This window comes from Dreissena polymorpha, chromosome 7 (assembly GCF_020536995.1).
Source record: "Dreissena polymorpha isolate Duluth1 chromosome 7, UMN_Dpol_1.0, whole genome shotgun sequence".
Taxonomy (NCBI): Eukaryota; Metazoa; Mollusca; class Bivalvia; order Myida; family Dreissenidae; genus Dreissena; species Dreissena polymorpha.
The window spans coordinates 74,849,183-74,870,082 of record NC_068361.1 but is presented as its reverse complement, the minus strand read 5'-3'; the positions used below and the strand labels follow the sequence as shown (position 1 = coordinate 74,870,082).

At 38.7% G+C, this 20,900-nt stretch overlaps 2 protein-coding genes across 4 annotated transcripts in view; both read left to right on the top strand.

Annotated features, from left to right (window-relative positions):
- The window catches only part of LOC127837041 (apical junction component 1 homolog), a 223,371-nt gene extending 208,395 nt beyond the window's left edge, over positions 1-14,976 (top strand). For 2 of the 3 annotated variants that reach the window (XM_052363796.1, XM_052363797.1), the window contains exon 3: positions 12,081-14,976. In XM_052363796.1, coding sequence (XP_052219756.1) covers positions 12,105-14,780 — 2,676 coding nt within the window. In that variant the 5' untranslated portion in view covers positions 12,081-12,104 and the 3' untranslated portion in view covers positions 14,781-14,976. Of the gene's footprint in view, positions 1-12,080 lie in introns of those variants that run through there. The other variant, XM_052363798.1, reaches the window with a different exon arrangement.
- On the top strand, positions 6,326-10,072 carry LOC127837040 (protein PFC0760c-like). The gene has a single exon (XM_052363795.1). The coding sequence runs from the start codon at positions 6,617-6,619 to the stop codon at positions 10,064-10,066; it is 3,450 nt and encodes a 1,149-aa protein (XP_052219755.1). The 5' UTR covers positions 6,326-6,616; the 3' UTR covers positions 10,067-10,072.
- Positions 14,977-20,900: the final 5,924 nt, after the last annotated feature.

Genomic DNA, 20,900 nt, shown 5'->3' with positions numbered 1-20,900 from the left:
ACATAAGTATTTGTTCTGAGAAAACGGGGCTTTATGTATGAGCGTAAAGTGTCTACTCAGATTAGCCTGTGAAGTCCGCACATGCTTCTAATCAGGGACGACACTTTCCGCTCTTATGGTATTTTTCGTTTAAAGGAAGTCTCTTCTACACGAAACTCCATGTAAGGTGGAAAGTGTCGTCCCTGATTTGCCTGTGCGGACTGCACAGGCTAATCTGGGACGACACTTTACGAACATGCATTAAACCCAGTTTTCTCAAAACACGACTCATTTAAATTTATGTTAAATAGCAGTGTGCCTGTCTGTTCCATTATCAGCACTGCCCTCTTCAACGGGATTCCTCTCATTGCACGAATACTGTACAGAGAGCTTTGGCAGTCAATAAACATCATCAATACTAACTTCAGCCGTACCATAATTATCTTCAATACAAGCATCAGTATGTGTCATCATAATCAATCACTGGCGGTGGTGGTCACCAAAGTTCGGTTAATAATAGCGTCAAAAATTGTGGTGGTCACCAAAGTTGGGTTTATACCAGAGTCAACGTGATGTAATTACACGCGTTCTTTTATCTCTAAAAATCTTCAATAAGAGCGTTTTGTGTAAATAATGTTACTTATATCAGTTTCAGGGCGGCAACTTGTATATGCATTTATCAGATTTTAAATAAATCAGAATCACGATTGTATTTCTTTCAAATGATCTTATGCATACACTGTGATACCACATACACTTTGCATCATGAAACCTCGTATAACATTACAACGACCACAGTCTCATGAGTAACTGTTACAGTTAACCCATTTAAGCCTAGCGGACTCTCCCATCCTTCTAAAGTTGATCAATTTATTTCCAAAATTAGGGATGTCTAGTATATTTTTTTATATATTTAGAATATTTCTTCCTTTAAGCAAACAGAGCAGACCCAGATGAGACGCCGCATCATGCGGTGTCTTATCGGGGTCTACGCTGTTTGCAAAGGCCTAAATGGGTTAACAATGGGGGAAGATGGTGCGCGAATCAAATAATACGTTTACATCAACTATACATGTAAAGTATATAACCACTGCCTTGGTCTGCTTAAGTGTATACGAGTTTAGAACAATAATGAAAATCAAAACTATTTTCAAAAGCATGTTCATTTAACGCGTAAGGAAAACTTAAAACGATAACTTTTATATAGCATACATTTTAGCTGTACGTAGACTACATTTATATGTTTCTTTAAATAAACAAATGTACAAATGTACCGTATTACTCACCTGAGTGTGCAATGTTACCAAAGAGTTCTCATTCGCAAATACGTTTCTGCCATGTCTTGGTTTCGTAAGTAATGCAGTGTCTTGCCTCGAAAATCAATCTTGCGTAATGCGATAGTCAGACCAGAGATGGGCGTGGTAATTAATTAAGGTCCGCGTTCTATCAAATTATACAGGGCTAATTTAGAGATTTAATCAGAAAATTTCTATAATCAAAACGTTCAGCGTCCGGTTTTCGACCTTGACTCTAGCTAGCTCTTTCAACGAGTTGTTTCAATTGTTCGAATCGAAAAACATGTATTTGTACAAAGTTGGTGTAAAATATTGTATTTGAAGGTTGAACAAAACCAACAATATTCAAGCATCTTTAATGACGATTGTGTATTTTGTTGAGCCAGACTATGTCTTCAAAAGATGCAGGATGATTTTGATACAAACAATTAATTTCCGGTGTCATTAGCATTTTTTAGTTTCCACCATAATTTAACCACTTCCATGTCAGGCGAACAAACTCGCATGTCTCATATTTTCGACTGACATATTTTCTATGTAAGCATTTATTTGCTTTTTTTTTTATAAATGATTATTTAATTATTTCTTAATGGATATTTGCTGTTTCCTATGACTGATTATTTAATTATGGAAAAATTCAAATCATGTTTTCTGAACGAAAAATAAATTGATGGTCAATGATTTTTTCCGCAATTTCGTAAAACCAATATAAGCTATTAATAAGGCATTTATTTTTAAAATGAATTATTTATTGAAAGATGAATTTCCCACGAACAACATATTTATTGAAAAACAAAGCAACACCGTGACTTTGAAACAAACCGAAACGCTTCCTGGTTTTATTAAATAAAACAATATACTTTTCTAAAACAAAACGAGGTTAACAAAAACGACCACAACTATTTGCTCCATGTTCAGTAACATTACAACATTTTAACCCTTTCAGTGCGGGAACCGAATTTTGAAGGCCTTTGCAAACAGTTTGGATCCTGATGAGACGTCACGTTTTGGATCCTGATGAGACGCCACAGAACGTGGCGTCTCATCAGGATCCAAACTGTTTGCTATTCTGATAGTATTCTTTGAAAAAATCGAAGAAAATTCTAATTTTAGAAATTCAGCAGACGACATTTTAGCAGAAGACAAATTACCCAGCATGCAAAGGGTTAAATACTCAAAGTAGTAAGCGGTAGTTTTCATTTCACATCATTAACCGTAAAAAATTATAATGTACGTTGTTGTCAATTAAAGCCAGAGTGCGAGATCGCCTTATGTGCAAAGACGACCGATAGGGTCTTTTCGCTGTCAGTAGGAACATTATTTGTCTAGACGGACGAGTTAGATCTTTATCTGACAACTGCTTCTTTTGACACGAAATTGTCATGTAACAGGAAGTTGCTCATGTCGCGTCTGTAGATTTAAATTAACACTGTACAAAAATATTGACCAAAAATGTTTTTCTCATAAACTGCACACGTGTGAAATTTGCGTATTTTTATATAAGTCGTGCTCTGTGAAAAGGGGGTTTAATGCATGTGAAGTCCGCACTGGCTAATCAGGGAAGACGTTTTCCGCCTAAGCTGGCTTTTTGCGAAGAAGAGACTTTCTTGAAACGAAAAATATCATAAAAGCGTAAAGTGTCGTCCCTGATTAGCCTGTGCGGAGTGCACAGGCTAATCTGAGACGACACTACGCACATGCATTAAACCCCTTTTTCACAGAGCACGGCCCATATAAATTTTCTTTCCTCGGATTGATGATATGCAATCAAGTACATAAACAGTTGAGATAACTGGCCACACGCTAAAAGACATTGACAGATAACTGACTAAAAAAGTTAAACATTTTTTCCTTGACACAAAATATATGATAGCTTGTTCATTATGACTCAACTGCCTTAAGGGTAAAATCTCCTTGAAAGATTAAGAAGAATAGCATGCTTAAAGCAGCAGTAGCGAGGTTTTACTAAATATAAAATGTGATATGAAGAAACTTTTTTCAAATATCTTACACATCAAATTGTAAACAACAAATCAGCATTGACATCAGTTACAATAATAGCATTATTTTACTACTTTGTAGCTTAATTTAGTATGCGAGGCTGGAGAGGTATGGCGTAAATCCGCATGTAAATCTATTTTCATTCATACCAGGTGTTTTCGACCATACACATTGTAAATACGATTTTTTTTTAAACAAAAGCAATCATCAGCAAAATAAAAATCAATTGTTTTGATCGGAACCTTAATGCTTATTTAAGATATATAGAGTTATTTTTTATGGACTGAGGATTCATCTGTAAACGGAATGTGTCCTTTTAATTCGACCATTTTAATTTTATGACGTAACATACATTGTATAAAATCAATCAGATGCCGTGTAACTATGTAAACACATGTTTTCTTGTAACCAGTTCAATAGTGAAAGTCTTGAGTTTGAACATATTGCCACGGATCTACCTGGTTACCAATGGCAAGCCGCAATGTTATATGATACTGGCGCATACTAATTGACACGCATGTTTTTCTTTTTATGTTATATTTTTTGGACAAAGTGCTGTACACTTTGTTTACCCTAAGGGCTTATCTGTATATGTAAATGTTGACACATACGTGATTTACAGTGATTATTTTACATGTTTATTTTAAGGGGTAGAACGCGTACTTCGACAGATTCGGATCGATTGCACAATTGCACTTAACAGAATGACAAAGCTACATAACAAAACGCTGTTTCTACATTTGAACATTAATGCATCACAAAAAACATCACCCACTTGGTGCAAAAAGGTACCATGTGCCATTGAAATTAGAGGCACATGCTGTCGTTTTTTTCACCGATTGGGCGAAACTGTTTAATACACTGAGTGTACAAATCAGGCCCATCATTGGCCTTCCATGTTCTTATATCCGCCCTATTGGGGAAAAAAAAGTTTCATGTTTAATTCAAATTTAATGACACACGGTACCTTTTTGCCCCAATGGGGCGATATATTTTCCCAAATAATAAACTGTTTGAGACGCACGTTTATTGGTCTTATTTACACCTTAAGTTAAGACGAGCAGAAGAATCTTTACAATACGGTATACTGATTCAATTCGTTTCTGTGCAATATTGAAAGGTCACATTTTATGTTTCTTTATCGCCCCCTGGGAGCAAAAAGGTACCACGTGGCATTGAAATAAGAAGGCACATGGTACCTTTTTGAACCAATGGGGCGTTATGTACTATGCATCTAATATAGCATGCTGGCTATTTGAAACTTGCTTTAGACAGTAACTCTTGCAAAGAAGTGAATTTTGGATTTGTAGTTCTAAACATGGTTTCATGACCTAAGATAAGTCTTAAAAACCAGGTGTTGATACCAACCGTGTCACTCATTGCGTCCGCCATTCTTGTACAAGTATCTTTATACATGCCATTTACATATATAATGTTTATCCCATTTTATTCGTCGGACACTTATTTTCGTTGATTTTCATTGGTCCGCGAAATCACATGTATATAGAAAAGATTTACGTCCGAAGTCTTAAATCGGACAATATAAAAACAGCAACGAATTGAAGATCCAACAAATATGGCCGATCGTAAGTATCCGCGAAATTTAGTGTCAATGAAAATAAATGAATTGACCCCATTCACAGACACATCGCGCGCCCCTACCTTGGCGGGTATTATGTTGCCTAAATAAGGACATAAACACACTATAAAGTTTCAAAATACATTATTTTTGTCCATATAAATGATCTCGAAAGGTTTTCGAATACATTTGGGCCGTGCTCTGTGAAAAGTGGGTTTGATGAATGTGCGTAAAGTGTCGTTCCAGATTATCGTGTGCGGTCCGCACAGGCTAATCAGGGACGACATTCTCCGCTTTTATGATATTTTTCGTTTACAGAAAGTCTTTTCGTAGCAAAAATCAAACTTAGGCGGAAAGTGTCGTCCCTGATTAGCCTGTGCGGACTGCACATGCTAATCTGGGACGAGACTTTACGCACATGCATTAAACCCCCTTTTCACAGAGCACAACTCATTTACATTACATTCGATCATATTCACCTGCTTCTGAAACCACATACAAGTCAAAGAGATAAATTAACATGTTCGGACTTTTTAAATAAATAATGTTGCTAACCCATATGCAATTTAATGATGGGGTCTGTTGTGTGTGTGTTTGTGTGTAGTTTATAACTTCTGTCTAAGTTAATTAATGAACGAAATTTTGCTACATTTGTAGTGGCCGATGTTTTTTGCAGTCTCTATGAGTATGAAGGAACAAATATCGCAACATTGGTGCAAAAACGTACCATGTGCTATTTAATTTATACTGTCACATGGTAACTTTTTGCATAAATGGTGCAATATGTCACCAACATATCGAGCTTGCGCCAAGTTACATACTTGTTTATTTACTTAAAGTTTTAGCCGAGTCTATCGTTCGGTAAACTATCAATATTGACAGTTTGATAGATTGTTTTGCAGCTTATCCTGTCAACTATTTATATAATCATTTTCCTTTGCCATATATATTGCACACACGGAGCCATATCGCCGACTGTCGCGCGACCTCGATAATGAGACAATACGCATTATCAGAACTCGGAAAACATTGGACGCGTATGCATTTCGTATTCATTTCATTATCTCGATATCGATTACCGAATTTAAAACGGCAACTTAATCGCTTCATTGATCTGAAATTACTGCATGGTATTACTTGTAATAGTGGGAAAGCTTCACTTCAACATAGTACGGTACCTGTAATTTAGTACACCAAGTTAGTGGTTTATACCGTTTAGATTTCAATCAAACTGCGATAAACATGGAGATTAAATTACAAAGCGCCGAAAAAAAACAGTCATTCCGACTGTAAATGTATAAACCCTTTTAAATTGTATTAAGCCGACACTGTTTTCTATACCACAAACGATGCGTTCACTGTATTTCCCTCGAGTGACAGCTTTAAAAGTCTATTTTTAGCTTATTGTATCACGTGGCGAAACAGGAATGTCTCATTGGTTTTATCGACTATGTATGGTATAGAGAGAGGCCATACTTTTTGCTCGATATACATCGACCAACGTAGCATACAGTGGTTTTCGTTTCGGAAAAATACATGGCAGAACCGGGCCTAAATTGGATAAAGTGTTTACTAGCTGTGCTCAATGATGGAATATACATGAAAATAGTGCAATATCGGTGTAAATTTTGATATTAAAATTGACAAAAGTCTCTTGGGATCAGTTAAATAAATACGGGAATGTGTATCGCGTTGATAAATTTAATCAGGTAAACCGTGTTTATGTTTACATACAATCTTTGGAGAGGTAAACATCAAAAGGATGGATAGATTGCCGTCAGGGGGTGGTATGCCTGGGGGAGCCGGGGCGGATGGGGCGTTTGAAAGGTTTCTTACTGCAGCCATAGCAACCATCATCACCATCATGTTTTCGTGGCGGCTGCTGGGGGAAGAAGACGAGGCGAGTGGTCGTAATTCGGGTTCAGTAGGGGCGCGTGCAATAAGAAACAAATCGCCGCATAAGCATTATGGCGAAGAAAGTAGATCTACGGTGTCGCCTGCTAATCGGCCGAATTTGTCTGCTTCATCAGCCTGCGATATTGACATTTCCGATGATGAACATAATACACACCGCTCGTGCGAGGTTTCAAAATCAACTTTACCAGATATTGATCAACCCGTTGAACGCGAAGTCATAGTGCACGATCAACAGATACCGATGTACGCTCAACAACAGCCCCGAGGCGATTGCGAGCAGCCGACGTCAGACGAAAATGTGTCATCCGTTTCAATACCAGACGACAATATGACAGTGGACACGCTGACCAGCTGGGATGAATACAAATGGGAGGAAGAAACGGGGATCGAACATGATGACGTTATTGTTACGCGCCGCACCGTTCGAGATTTTGTCTCAAATAGGTCTCCAAAATCCTCTTATGACCATTCAGACTCGGGTGATAATTCTTTAGACCACATGTCCGGTGTAAATGTAAATATTGAAGTTACAAATCATAATCAAAGTCAGTCAGTCCCGTTCTCGCAGCGGTTTGCCAATTTTGAGTATAAAGACACCGGGGGCGACAGTGGCTACATTGACCTATATCCGGACAGTGATAGTGATCGGATGGATTCGAGTGACGAAGAAGATGAATACGAAATCCAGGTGTCGGACTCGGACTCAGACGAAGAGGACGCCAGTGCGGGGTCATTTTACGGGGTCACCACATTGGACACTATTATGGAAGAAATCGAAATGGACGCAAGTGATGACGTCATAATAGCTCATGACAAAAGAAGTAGTAACCGTCAAGATGTAGACAGTGCGTACATTTCTTCAATTTGTGATGAGGATGATAACACTATGGAAACAAATGATTGTGATAATTCTGTACAAGGTGTACGAGATGCACGCGCCATAGAGTGTTTAGCAAATAACAACGGGGTTGTTTGTGAACAGAATAATTCACCAGACTTTGTAAATAGCTCGCGCGTTAATGGTAACGATGGTAGCGAAAATTCTCGAGTTACTGCAACCGATTTCTTAACTACGGAAAACACAATGACGCAGTCTGTTAAAAATGAATTGCATTTGAAACCCAACCATGCGAATACGGTTAAATGTAATTTAACGCTTGAAAACTTACCGAAATCTGACATGAAAAATACTTCAGCGGATTTGCAGCAGGTTTGTGACATGAATATAAATCAGACTGGGACCGTGAGCGATTACCTGGCGTTAAATGAAATCAGAAATGCCACAGCTGATCCGAGTGTGATAAGCAATGACAAACAGGTGGTAAATAAAATAACGACGATAAAAGCTGCAAATAGTAGTTATAAACCAAATAAAATGAAATTAAAACTCACTGAAGATGAATCCAAGATTTCAGATTTGTCAGACGACAGTTTGCCTCCTTCACCTGTGCGCACATGCGCGCTTGACAATTTGGCGGACGCGTTTTCAGATACCGAATCGTGCAGCAGTGAGTCGGTAATAACGGTGCTTAGCGTAAAATCTAATGAAAGCGAGAGTTGCAATATGGATCAATATGTCTTCCCGGCAAATAGATCTAATAAAACCGTGTCCCCAGCGGGCAACACTTTACCGATATTTTTCGATTCAAGCCTTGTCAGCGGCAATAAATATGATAACTTTTCACTAGTCAGCGGTTTTCTTAATGACAGTTTGAACAGTTTATTGAGCGCGAACACAGAGAGCCAAAGTGATACCGAAAGTAGTTCAGATCGGGAATGTACGGGTCAAGGCGGTACTGATATTGACAAAGCCGGGGAAGTATTAGACAGTTTAAATGATATAGCAATTAGTGACGAATCTGACATTTCATCCATAGAATCTTTATCCGTCGCGCAAACAGACACAGAAGAGAAGGAACTAAACGGACACGCGACTAGTTCCGACTCTATCGTTAACCCCCGCGAAAATCAGTACGACGACAACGACAACAATGATGGCGATGACGATAATCAACACGGCGACGAGGGTAACGCTGGTGACGAACAAATTGACGTCTACGACCATGCCGCCGACGATGACTGCGGGTCCGACGGCGGGTTTTCTGACAACTCCGATCCGCCGCTGCGCGAGTACGACCCGAACGACTTGGCGGACTTCAATCTCGATAGTGACGACGACTCCTTCTTCCTCGTCATCGACGACCATTCGCGTGACGTGGATTCTTCATCCGGCGACGACGAAGGTAAACTGCGAAACTTCGAAACTTTCACGAACCTCAACTCCGTCGGACTGTCGCAAGAATACGGCGACGCGGTTGTCTCCCATGCATTGAGCGAGGACGCGCGAGGTTTCAAATTTTCGCACACCGAAAACGTTAGTACCGAGTTCAAGAGGAGGGGCTATTTTACGGACCGGAGCTACGCGTCCGACCCGGACCATCTGTCGCCGATTACTTCGGAAGACGATGAGATTAAGTCAGCGGAGAATGAAAAAAATGAAAGTTTAACCTGCCAAAGTACGCACCACAAGTCACCGTCAGCTAAAAGCAGCAGTTATGAAGACGCAGCGCTGTCAGACCCGGGGAAAGTCGAAGAAGGCCATTATGACGATGAATCTTGTACCCGGCCAAACATTGATTTTTCAAAGTACATAATTAATAGCGATTTTAGCCATATAGTAGAAAACATACCGTTTCCCGAAGATTTGGACTTTGTTGAAAGTCTTCCAACTGAAACTCGCGATTTGGCACCAATCGATAAAGACCAATTGGTTACTAATATTGACCCGCGATCTGAAATCGATAACCAAGGTAATAACATGGACATATTAGGTGAGGAAGACGTGAATAATTTAGAGAGTAGTAATGGACAGCTTGATACCGTTTGGAGCTTAACGGAACAGATTGAGAGTTTGACTCAGAGTGACATTATATTGGGCAATGAGGTCGGCAGTGGTTTGAACAGTGTTTCTGAGCCGAGATCGCACCATGCTACCAATAATGTGCGCGTTTCGAACACAGACGAACACGCTATAGTGCATTCAATTATCATCACTGAGCAAATTGTAAAAGCAAAAGTGAAGGGATGTGAGGACATTTTAAGTAGCGAAAGCGTTATAAACGAGGACACTCAACCAATTGTGACGCAAGGAGATATTCAGCGTGAACGTTTCCATGGAATTAAGTCATTAATACCTCGAGCAAGGAACGCTAGAGTTGAAACAAACTTCGATGTCGATATCGATAATCATCATTTACCACAGTTTCAGCCGAGAAAGGCAGACCAATATCGATGACGTAATTAGTATCTGCGTAACGACGACGTCATTTCCGTCTGTTGAACCATGCCGACATAAAGCTGCACCGCCAAAGCGAGAAACAAATATCGATGATGTGTTCAATGATGAATATACTGATGTCGATTGTAGTGCAGACAATGTTGTGAACATCTCATCCTCGCGCGTAAATGATGTCAAAAGTGCACGTTCACGTGAAGAAAAGCCATTGAAATATGAGACATTTATTGATGACTTGCCAAATGAGTCAGTTTATAGTTCTAGTCAAGGAGAGTCGCGAAATTCGTTCACATATGAAAGTGCAATAGTGTCCGGATTTAACAGAAATTCGGATAGAAACCCGGAAAAATCGCAGAGTAGACAAGAAAAATGTGTTCATACAGACAATAGCCTCGTTTACGAGAAACAAAGCAATTTAAAACCAACTGACACTTTAAATGCCAAATCAGTCGATTATCTGAAACGCGATACGGATAAACAGTTTACGAATACCGCGTCAAATACGGCGATATCTTCTACCGATAAGCCTGACGATACTGATTTCTTTGAGAAGAATGAACACTGTAACACTGAACAAGACAATACACTGCTGAGGTCAAACACAAAAGTTGATCACATATCTCCAATAGACTCTGTTACTTCCAATAGCCGACGCGATACTTATCCAATAAGTAATACCGTAACTAGAAAGTATAATTTGGAAAACATCGACGAAAGAATACACCCGCATGTAATAGCGAATCGTGAGGTTATAATACATGAACACAACAATGCTTGTTCAGACAATGGGCAATTATTGCAAGATAATTTACAATCAATACAACCCCTGTCAGTATTGAACAATGTCGATGTACCACTGCCAAAAACTGAAAATCTCAACAGTTGTAGAAATAACTCCGAAATTGGACAATTTCCAGATAGAAGATACCGTGATAAACACAGTCACATACCACCAGAAGTTAGACAATTGCGAGCGGACCATGATCACAGTTTAGAAAATAAATATTACAATGATAACGCTGGAAATACGAACGCTCGTACAAATAATGTGACGTTAAAACGTGATGCAGTGGATATTCATTTAACTGTTGCCAATGACGACGATAATTCTGTGAATTCCGAGGTCGAAGAAGGTCTTAATTCTGAAGGTCATTCTCTGTCCATCGGGTCGTGTTCGCTTAGTGGATTATCAGATGACGACTCTTTGAACAGTTTTGAGGAGAGTTATAACAGCCTGCAAGAGAGTTATACGTCACGGTCACGTGGCCAGGTGACGTCACCCGCGTCCAGCAGAATCGTGCGGACGCCGCTTACTAGGCCATCAGATCTGTACAGACCTAAAAGTCATTCGGACGTTCGGTCCAGCGTAAAACGAAGAATCAACAAACAACAGCTTAAGAAATACACGTCGATTTTGCAGCAACCGGTGTCAGGCGACTTTGTTCCCGTTGTGATTAATCTCCCGGATGTTCAGACACCCGCATCTAGGTTAAAAGTTCAAAACGCCAGAGAACGATTCTTCAGTTCCGAAAATCTCACCTCACCCGGCGAAAGCTTCGAAGAGAAGTTTCTACGTCACAGGACGGCGCTGATGTCATCAACGCCCCGGAAGTACTTGAAACGTCACGAGCGCGATCTTCAATCAACGGAAAGCCTGCCGACAGAAATGTCTCTCTGGAATATGTCATACGGAAGTAACACCAGCATGGAAAACGTGCATTCACTCCCCCTCCCCTCCCCGCGAAACTTCGAGGAACTCTATCGTTCTCGGTTAAATAGTGCGAACTCGAGTTTCGAACGCGCCGACCACCACAAATTGCATGCAAATTGTATATTCTCGCCCGAAAAACGCGAGGAAATTCGCCACACGACTAAGTCGTTAGAAAATATGTTCGAACAGTTGTTGCGATATGGCTCCGTGTCGTCAGTAAACGAAACCGACATAGACGCTGACGTCAGTTATGACGTCGACGCGCATGCGCAGTCCTTACACGATGCGTTTGTTTCGTTTCAGTATCCTCTGGGAAGAGCTGCAAGCATGAGTGCGCTAGTCGGAGCCAACGAGGCGCAGAGGTTGCCTAGGAAGCACGGGAAAGGACGCTTCGCGAGTAGAAAGGTTCCTAAGTCAAAAAGCTTGCAAACCTTAGAAACAAATTTAGACGATGTTTTCGCGGATGAGTTAGGACAGCCTGGGGAATTACAAAAGACTCCCTCAGTTCATGAGCTCAGGGTTTCGAACTCTCTTTCGAAGTTAAATGTCCCAGATTGGTTTAAGAAATCGTCATTTTCCCGCAGCGGAAGCACACAAAGTCTGTTTACCTATGCGGGCCGAGTCGGTTCAACGTCCACTCTCGGGTCGACCGCTTACTACCCGAGTATGCCATCCTCTCCGTCCCCGTCCGTGACCCCGGGGTCAAATGCAGTGATCATACAGAAGCGCGTGACCCCTAATAAGACAACCCCCACCTCCACGCGGCTGCTTCGCGCCCCAATGTTGCCTGTTACCCCGGAGCGCTCCCCCATTCATAATACTCCACCCGCAGTTAGTTTACCTAGTGAGAAATTTAGGAAAACGGACTCTAGGAAAGAACTGAAACCTATTACAATAGTGCCTTTTGCTAAGTTACGTGAAATGTTTGAAAGAAAATCGCAGGAAGACCCCAACTCGCCGACTGTCTCTACTCCGACTAAAGAAAAGCCTAAAGTGAGATTCGAAGAAATGTGTGTTACGCACGAGACTGTAGTTCGTTCAGAAAATCAAAAACCTGTTCAAATTGAAAGGACTATGTCTCCCCCTCCCCCAATTCCTGAAAGAAAACCAATTGTAAGTGATAATCATGGATACGGTGACGCTGCCAATAGGAAAACGCAAGTGCATTTCTCGGATGAATCGTATGTGAGTAAAACCCAAGAGCAAGTTAATTTTCGAGAACTCAATAAAGCGAATGATCGATCCCAAGAGCACACAAATGAATTAAATCGTCAAAATGGAACTACCCCTAGCACTAATAATAAATCGAGCACTAGCACAGGTAAAAAGTCTGGTTTTAGGGCTGCTCTGCCCCAATTTAGATTCAGACGGCCCGGTTCTTACGTCACAAAAATGACGTCATCAGAAACAGAAAGCGCGCAAAGCAAAAAAGGTAAGGACATTGATTGCCTTGATGGTTACTATGGCGAATATACGATAAACAAAGACACTTTTGACAATACCCCACCCCCTACCTGGTTGCATGCTCTTGAGTATAAAGCTAAAATTGATGGCGAAACTTTATTTGAATTTTTACAGAAACGACGGTATAGCAGTATTTTGGAGAACGGGTTTGCCGAACAACTTGACGAGCTGCAAGAAAAGGACGCGATTTTCAGGTTTCCGGTCATGACAGTCAATCACCATTCCATCAACGGTTCCGGTCCCAATATGGCGGACAGCGCCGGGGATCTTCGCGTTATTCTTACCAATGTGTACAACAACAGAGTTCAGAATGGATACCTGCATAGTCGGCTTCGCGGCGGCGCGCCCATCGATGACGTCCTTGACGGTCTTCTGTTACTAGATGGCTACTCGACGGGTCGAATGAAAGTCAACGAAAATGGCCGAATAGTTCCGAGGAGCGCCGAAACTCCAGATACCCCTCCTGGCTTCGTGTTTCCGTATCCGGTTAGTGCGCAGATTGGAAAAGATGGGACATTAAGTGAGAACGGTGATGGAGAGGCGATTCAGTCGGAATACGTGCTGATTAGGTGTGAGGCACCCCATTGTCAGCGCGAAACTAACCTCAAAGAGGCCCGGAAGTACTTTAAATCGTGTCATAGTTGTTTTACATATTACTGTAGCAGAACCTGTCGCAAGGCGGACTGGTTCGCTCACAAGCGCATGTGTGTGTTTAGCAAGCTTAACAGTGCGTGTAAGCATGTGATAAAGCATATTAACAAACAGCCACATTTACAGTACCAGTGTTCGAGAATCGCTCGCCGCGGGTACCTGTCCCAGGGTCGCGGCTGCGTCGTGTTCGCGTTTCCGGATATCAGCTCCGCAGACGAGTTTCTGAACTTCGGAATGGAGCGTCTGTGCGTGCCTCCTATCTACGTACCGCTTAAGGAACTCCCCAACGCGGAAATGCTCGGTTCGAAGCTGGAAATACTCAGTGACACTTGCAAACAGTATAACCCGGAACTCAAGTATGTCATCCACGTCGCTATAGTGATTCCTTTTCAGTTGCCGTCAAGGCCGGTTCCGCGGCGAATGGAATCGATTATTCAAAAATGTGCCAAATTAAGACTAAGCCCGGCTCACATGCATCCAAAACAAGAACACTCCGATATCCCGTCGACGCTCATTCTAACGGCCGTCCCGGGGAACCAACATGCAGATGACTTCGATGGGCGAAAAACGCGGGAATTGTGTTTCATAAATATTCAGCGGAAGTTACGCAATCGTGGTGTAAGTTTACGTCATAAATTCCCGGTTGTGTACAATAAGTTAATCGATTTTGTGTCCGACGCGAAGCATTTCAGTCCTTTGATTATCTACCCGATGGACAGTCGAACCGGAAGGAAGTTTATGTGCGTGATCATGCCGGAAGCGGAGCCGGAAATCGAGTGGATAAGAGACCCGGATCTATTCCATGAACTCGGTGTATTCGATGACGACGAAGCAAACGGAAGCACTTCGAATTTATCGAATCATTTGCAGCCGGAAGTTATGTTGTAATGTCAATGTTTTTATTTAGCAGTTTTTGGATGCCATAGTTTTCACATGTTATATGTATCACATTGTTTGAGCAATAGGATCTTGCTATTAGCTGGTTTGATTTTGTTACGACTCACCTGTTTTTTTCCACACATTTCACATTTTCTGTGAATGTATGATCACAGGCATGACTAAAACTGTATTGAATATGTGCCTATTTAAGATTTAGCCCGACTCGCATGCATCCAAAACGATGACGATTATTGATCCTGTTGCTCAAAAATGTTGGTTTTAAAACTAAGATCATACACATGCAGCAAAAATGCGAAGATCAATATTGCAAGCAGACGACATTGGTAAAGAAACTGTCTCTTCTTTCGCGTTCCCTCGCAGCACTATCGTCTGCTTGCTATATTGGTATTGTATTAATTTAAGCTGATACAACTTAACTGATACTGAATACACTTGTTTCCGGCAGGATACGCGGTTGATTTAATGATGCATAACATTCGTGATACCCATAGAAGTAATTTATAACTATCGTTGTTTTGGAAAACAAAATGTTTATGTACAAAACATGCTGTCAAAAGTCGTTTGTCAATTTCGTTTGTCGGCAAACCAGGGGTCCGTTTCATCAACGATCGTACGACAAAATTGGAATACGAGACATATTTCAAAGAAGCATTTTAACTAAACACCAAAGAATAGTTCTATTATTTTTCCGTATATCTATTCATTTAATTGTTTTCACACATATGGTTTATATTTTGAATGCATATTGATGAACAGCTTTTGTATTTTTAGTCTCAAAAATTTGGTCGTAAATTAAAATTGTCGTACGATCTTTGATGAAACGGCCCCCAGTTTATTCAGGTCATGTGTTAACTACAGTCTTGTTTACATATGTTCATAAATTGCCATGTACATTTTATGTATGCATATTCCGTAAGTTCGAAAGGATCTATTCAGCTCTTAAACCATATAACATAAGATTCAATTGATGATTAAGGTGTACCGTAAATTTTTATTTCATAAAATAAGCTAAACAAGGTTAACGATGCAGAGCTTTCTATTGATACCATACGTATATAAAGGACGAAACCAACATGATGAGGTTCAAGGTAAGTATTCTCTAAATCAGAAGATAAACTGAACGATTTTCACCTAATGTTCTATTTTATTTTACGTCTCACAACGGGGTTTCTATATAAACATGTGCTTATTTCGCCAACGGCGTTGTGAATTTGTGTTTATTGACTAATATTAAATCTTATTGACAAAAGTTAGCCATTTACTTCAAAGTTGTGTAGCGAAATGTGAAATTTAGACTTGTTTTTAAGTTTTTACTTAGTCACATTTTTTCTATCAGTATGGTTGAATCGTATTTGTAATAGTACAATTAAAGATAATGGTAGGTTTCTAGACATTATCGCAACTGAATCTAATAATGCTGTTAATTGTAAAATTATATACTTCTTAAATCGGACATTGCCGACGTGTTACAGTGGCTTTCTTAATTCCCGTTCTTGCGCTCGAATGCTACATGCAATTTCTATTTTCACATTAACCTCGTAATTTTTTTTTAATCATTTCTTTAATTCAAATAATTAGTAGACATGCTATTGAAGTTTTGAACAATGCGTACTTTTAATTTCTTTAAATTAACAATTGTAGGACATTTAAGTTACACCGTTTTGTTTCGCTGCTTCAAAACCAAATTGTCATTCCAACATTTGCACTATGTGAATTGTGCATTCAAATACCTCGAGTTGGTTACAAAACGGCATCAAACGATAGGGCATAATAAAATTGCGCACTAGACGGGTGTACGGTTGAATAGTTGGCTACGTTTTTTTTATGAAATTCATACCACCGGACCGGCTTGTTTGTGATCAGTATCTATATTCAACTGATAATTACTACATTGTTCAATTTGTAAAAAAGGTGTTCAATGGCAGACCGAAGAATCCCGACAATTTAAATGATTGAGTGCGAAACGATCGTATCTGAGAAAGAATCGTAACGCAGATAGCTGTTTCGCTCTCAACGCGCCAAATATATACAACATGGTCGCATTTCAATTTCCTAACGCTATACTGTGTGAAGTCCTGGTATTTTCAATTTGATTTAAAGTAGTTTTGCTCTGAGCTAACCATTTGACATAAATAATTAAGTCACGCAGGACGCCTGGTGTAGTAATTATACGTTTTAAGATGTAACATATTTCTGTAATTATTCCCGGATGACTTGTCGGTTTCGAAATTTTCTTTATATCGAATACGTCAAATTTCGGAAAACCATTGAAGTATTCAGATAATTTTGTGTGCATATTTTCATTTTAAAATGTTAAACTTAACTCAGCATTTAAAATCGGCTTTCAATCAAGCATGCTAATTATATTATCGGTTGTTGTTTTTCTCATACATTTTAATGCAACTGGTTTTGTAAATGGTGGAATGAAACATTTCGTCTTTATTTTCTTCTTTCAGCACATTTCATTTCAAGACCTTACGAATGTTTTTAGTTAATTGTCTTTAAAATAATATTTTATATTTCCTGACGACTTTTCTTAACTTATTTTATCAAGTGTCCTGAACCTGTATATTTGTCGTTAAATAACACTATTCTAAACAATCTGGAAACATTTTATAACGCACATATTTTTTGTCACTGTGTCTCAAAGACATATAAGATGTCACAAGGCGTTTATGCTGCGGATTTATGTTTACATTATGAACTGTTTAAGCATGCTATTACCATACTTGCACCATGTTTATGACACACTGACAGTAAATGCTGTATTTGTTTGTTATTTGTTCTGGTATGTCACCGTATATGTTGTCTGCCGTCGAAAGAATTTTAGGATTAATTTTTAGGGTTGATGTTTTTTCTTAAATGAACTTTGTAAATATTAAAGCTTGTGTTTCAATATAACGAGCAGAACTATAGTGTAATGTTTTTCTTCTATTTGATGTATCTATGTAGTTTTTATTTGAACAAACAAATGGATTTCTTTTGACACATATTATTGCACATTCTCCCTTGGAGAGCTTTAATTGCATAAGTTTAACGATTTTTCTACAGCTGTGTCTTACAGTAAACTTACAACTAAAAAAATGAATTAGTGTATAATATTGAACAAATTCAAGTGCCATTGTCATTTTTTTTTATATCTTTAAACGATTTAATTGTAATTTTATGTTTACAATAGTGGAGATTTTCTTTAATTTTCTTCATTAATATAAACACTATATTTACACACTTGAATTGTATTTTTATTTTTTGGTTTAATGTAAAGTTTTGTTTGTAAACAGATTGTTTAACACCAACGCTGCTTATGTAACGGATAAACACAATATTCCTCAATACAAATCTGGACTAAATATACTACATATTCTGTTAAACCCTGTAATATTTCCTGAGGCAATGTAAACATTTGATTATGCCTTTGTATTTTCCGTTTGTTTTTATTACCCTGTCGTGTCTGGTTTAATGTTTAGTATACTGGTGAAATATTAATTTCCTTTGATTATTTAACACATCATATTTAAGTATCATATTTTCTATGATACTGGTGTGCCATCAGTAAAATCGCAAGAGTTGTCTTTCTTGGTTTCATTCTGATAAGTGAGTATGAATTGCTTCCCTTGATAATACGGTCATTGGAAAATGTCTCTTGTATTGCTGTTAGTTGCATTACATACATGCGTTACCTTAAATTGATTTCTCCGCGAATGTTTTTTTGTTATTTACATTATTTGCTTTGAATGGTTGTGAATTCTGATATATGCATGGAACATACGGTTGTTGAAGAGATGTTTATGTGTTTATCTAAAAGTTGTGTAAATAATAATAAACTACAATTTGTTATTTATTAAAACTTAGATTTAGTTCAGTTCCAAAATTAAATATTAGGGCGTGTACATATTTATTTTTAAGTTTATTTTTACATTTTTTGCCCAGGTATTTGCTATTTGCACGATTTTGTGTCACAGTTCAACAAATGCAGGTTGTATTTTTGTCAGCCACAGAACATAAATTGTTGTCTCCATGTAATTTCTTACATAAATGACTAATAAAAGATAAACACATATTTGTGCATTGTTCATTTAAGACTCATAAATGTGCGTTTTAGCGCGTTAAATGGTTGATGATGCACCAATAAAGGACCGGGCATTTACACTGGATGTGAATGTCTGTGGTAAGAGTATTTTCCCACGTATGTTAAAGATTGACGTCGGAAACGATTGTCTGTCATGCAATCGGTTATCATAAATGTTTGAGTTTTCCATATATTATATGGAAAACTCAAACATTTATGTTAGGATGTCCACATAATATGCTTATCGCTAGGCGATATCCTAAATGAACATGTGCTTGACAGAAATCTCGGAAAGATAATGTTTCTTATTTCCGAATTAAATGTCATAAAAATGGCCTGTACTTCCTTGAATAATATCATCGTCACAAGCTAACCAAATATAATTTAAAGGTTATTTCTGAAACTGATTTCGCATAACTGATATTTTCCAGTAATATTGCACTAATTAGTTATTGCACGATGTAAATGGGTTGTAACACTTCATCCATGTTTATTACTTTATGTTACTTGCAGGTTTATATTTATTCATTAAGCGGGCTCGGTCAAGTTAAACATTTTTGAATTATTGAGTACACGTCTATGTCATAGTGTATTTTGATAAGAAATATGTTATATAATTTTCCGTTTAGTTATGATAAATATGTAGAATATATATATATGTTTGCGATTGTTAAATGTGTTGTTATTTATTTCATTGAATGATAACCTTAGTATGTATTTAAAGTTGGTGGCTTTATGTTTGATTTCGTGTTTTGTATGATGTTGCATTTGTTTGTTTTTTAGCTCATCTATTTTTTGAAAAAAAATTATGAGCTATTGTCATCACCTTGGCGTCGGCGTCGGCGTTGGCGTCGGCGTCCGGTTAAGTTTTGCGTTTAGGTCCACTTTTCTCAGAAAGTATCAATGCTATTGCATTTAAACTTGGTACACTTACTTACTATCATGAGGGGACTGGGCAGGCAAAGTTAGATAACTCTGGCGTGCATTTTGACAGAATGATGTGCCCTTTTTATACTTAGAAAATTGAAAATTTTGGTTAAGTTTTGTGTTTAGGTCCATTTTATTCCTTAAGTATCAAAGCTATTGCTTTCATACTTGCAACACTTACTAACTATCATAAGGGGACTGTGCAGGCAAAGTTATGTAACCCTGACTGGCATTTTGACAGAATTATGTGCCCTTTTTATACTTAGAAAATTGAAAATTTTGTTAAGTTATGTGTTTTGGTCCACTTTATTCCTACAGTATCAAAGCTATTGCTTTCATACTTGCAACACTTATTAACTATCATAAGGGGACTGTGCAGGCAAAGTTATGTAACTCTGACTGGCATTTGGACGGAATTATGGGCCCTTTATACTTAGAAAATTGAAAATTTGGTTAAGTTTTGTGTTTTGGTCCACTTTACCCCTAAAGTATCATAGATATTGCTTTCATACTTGGAACACTCGCAAACTATCATAAGGGTACAGTAAAAGGACAAGTTGCATAACTCTGGTTGTCATTTTTACGGAATTATGGCCCTTTTTTGACTTAGTAACTTTGAATATATGGTTACATTTTGTGTTTGGATCCACTTTACTTCTAAAGTATCAAGGCTATTGCTTTCAAACTTCAAATACTTTCATGCTATCATGAGGTTACTGTACTTGAATTTTACCTTGACCTTTGAATGACCTTGACTCTCAAGGTCAAATTATTAAATTTTGCTAAAATTGCCATAACTTCTTTATTTATGATTAGATTTGATTGATACTTTGACAAAACTACTCTTACCTGACATACCACAACAGACTCCACCCAAACCATCCCCCGTGCCCTCCCCCCCCTCCCCCCCCCCCGAATCCTCCCCCCCCCTATTTTTTAAATCATCTCACAAATGACCACCACACCCTCACACTTTACCCCCCCCCCCCCACCCACCCCCCCATTTTTTTGAAACGGTTAAAAACACAAATATTTATTTTTATTATTTTATTTTTGAAATACCGTCCAACCATCGCATCCAAGAATCCCCCCACCCCCGATTATTTTTTTTG

Excerpts from the sequence above, each read along its gene's own strand:
- LOC127837040 (XM_052363795.1), top strand. The coding sequence starts at position 6,617 with ATGGATAGATTGCCGTCAGGGGGTGGTATGCCTGGGGGAGCCGGGGCG.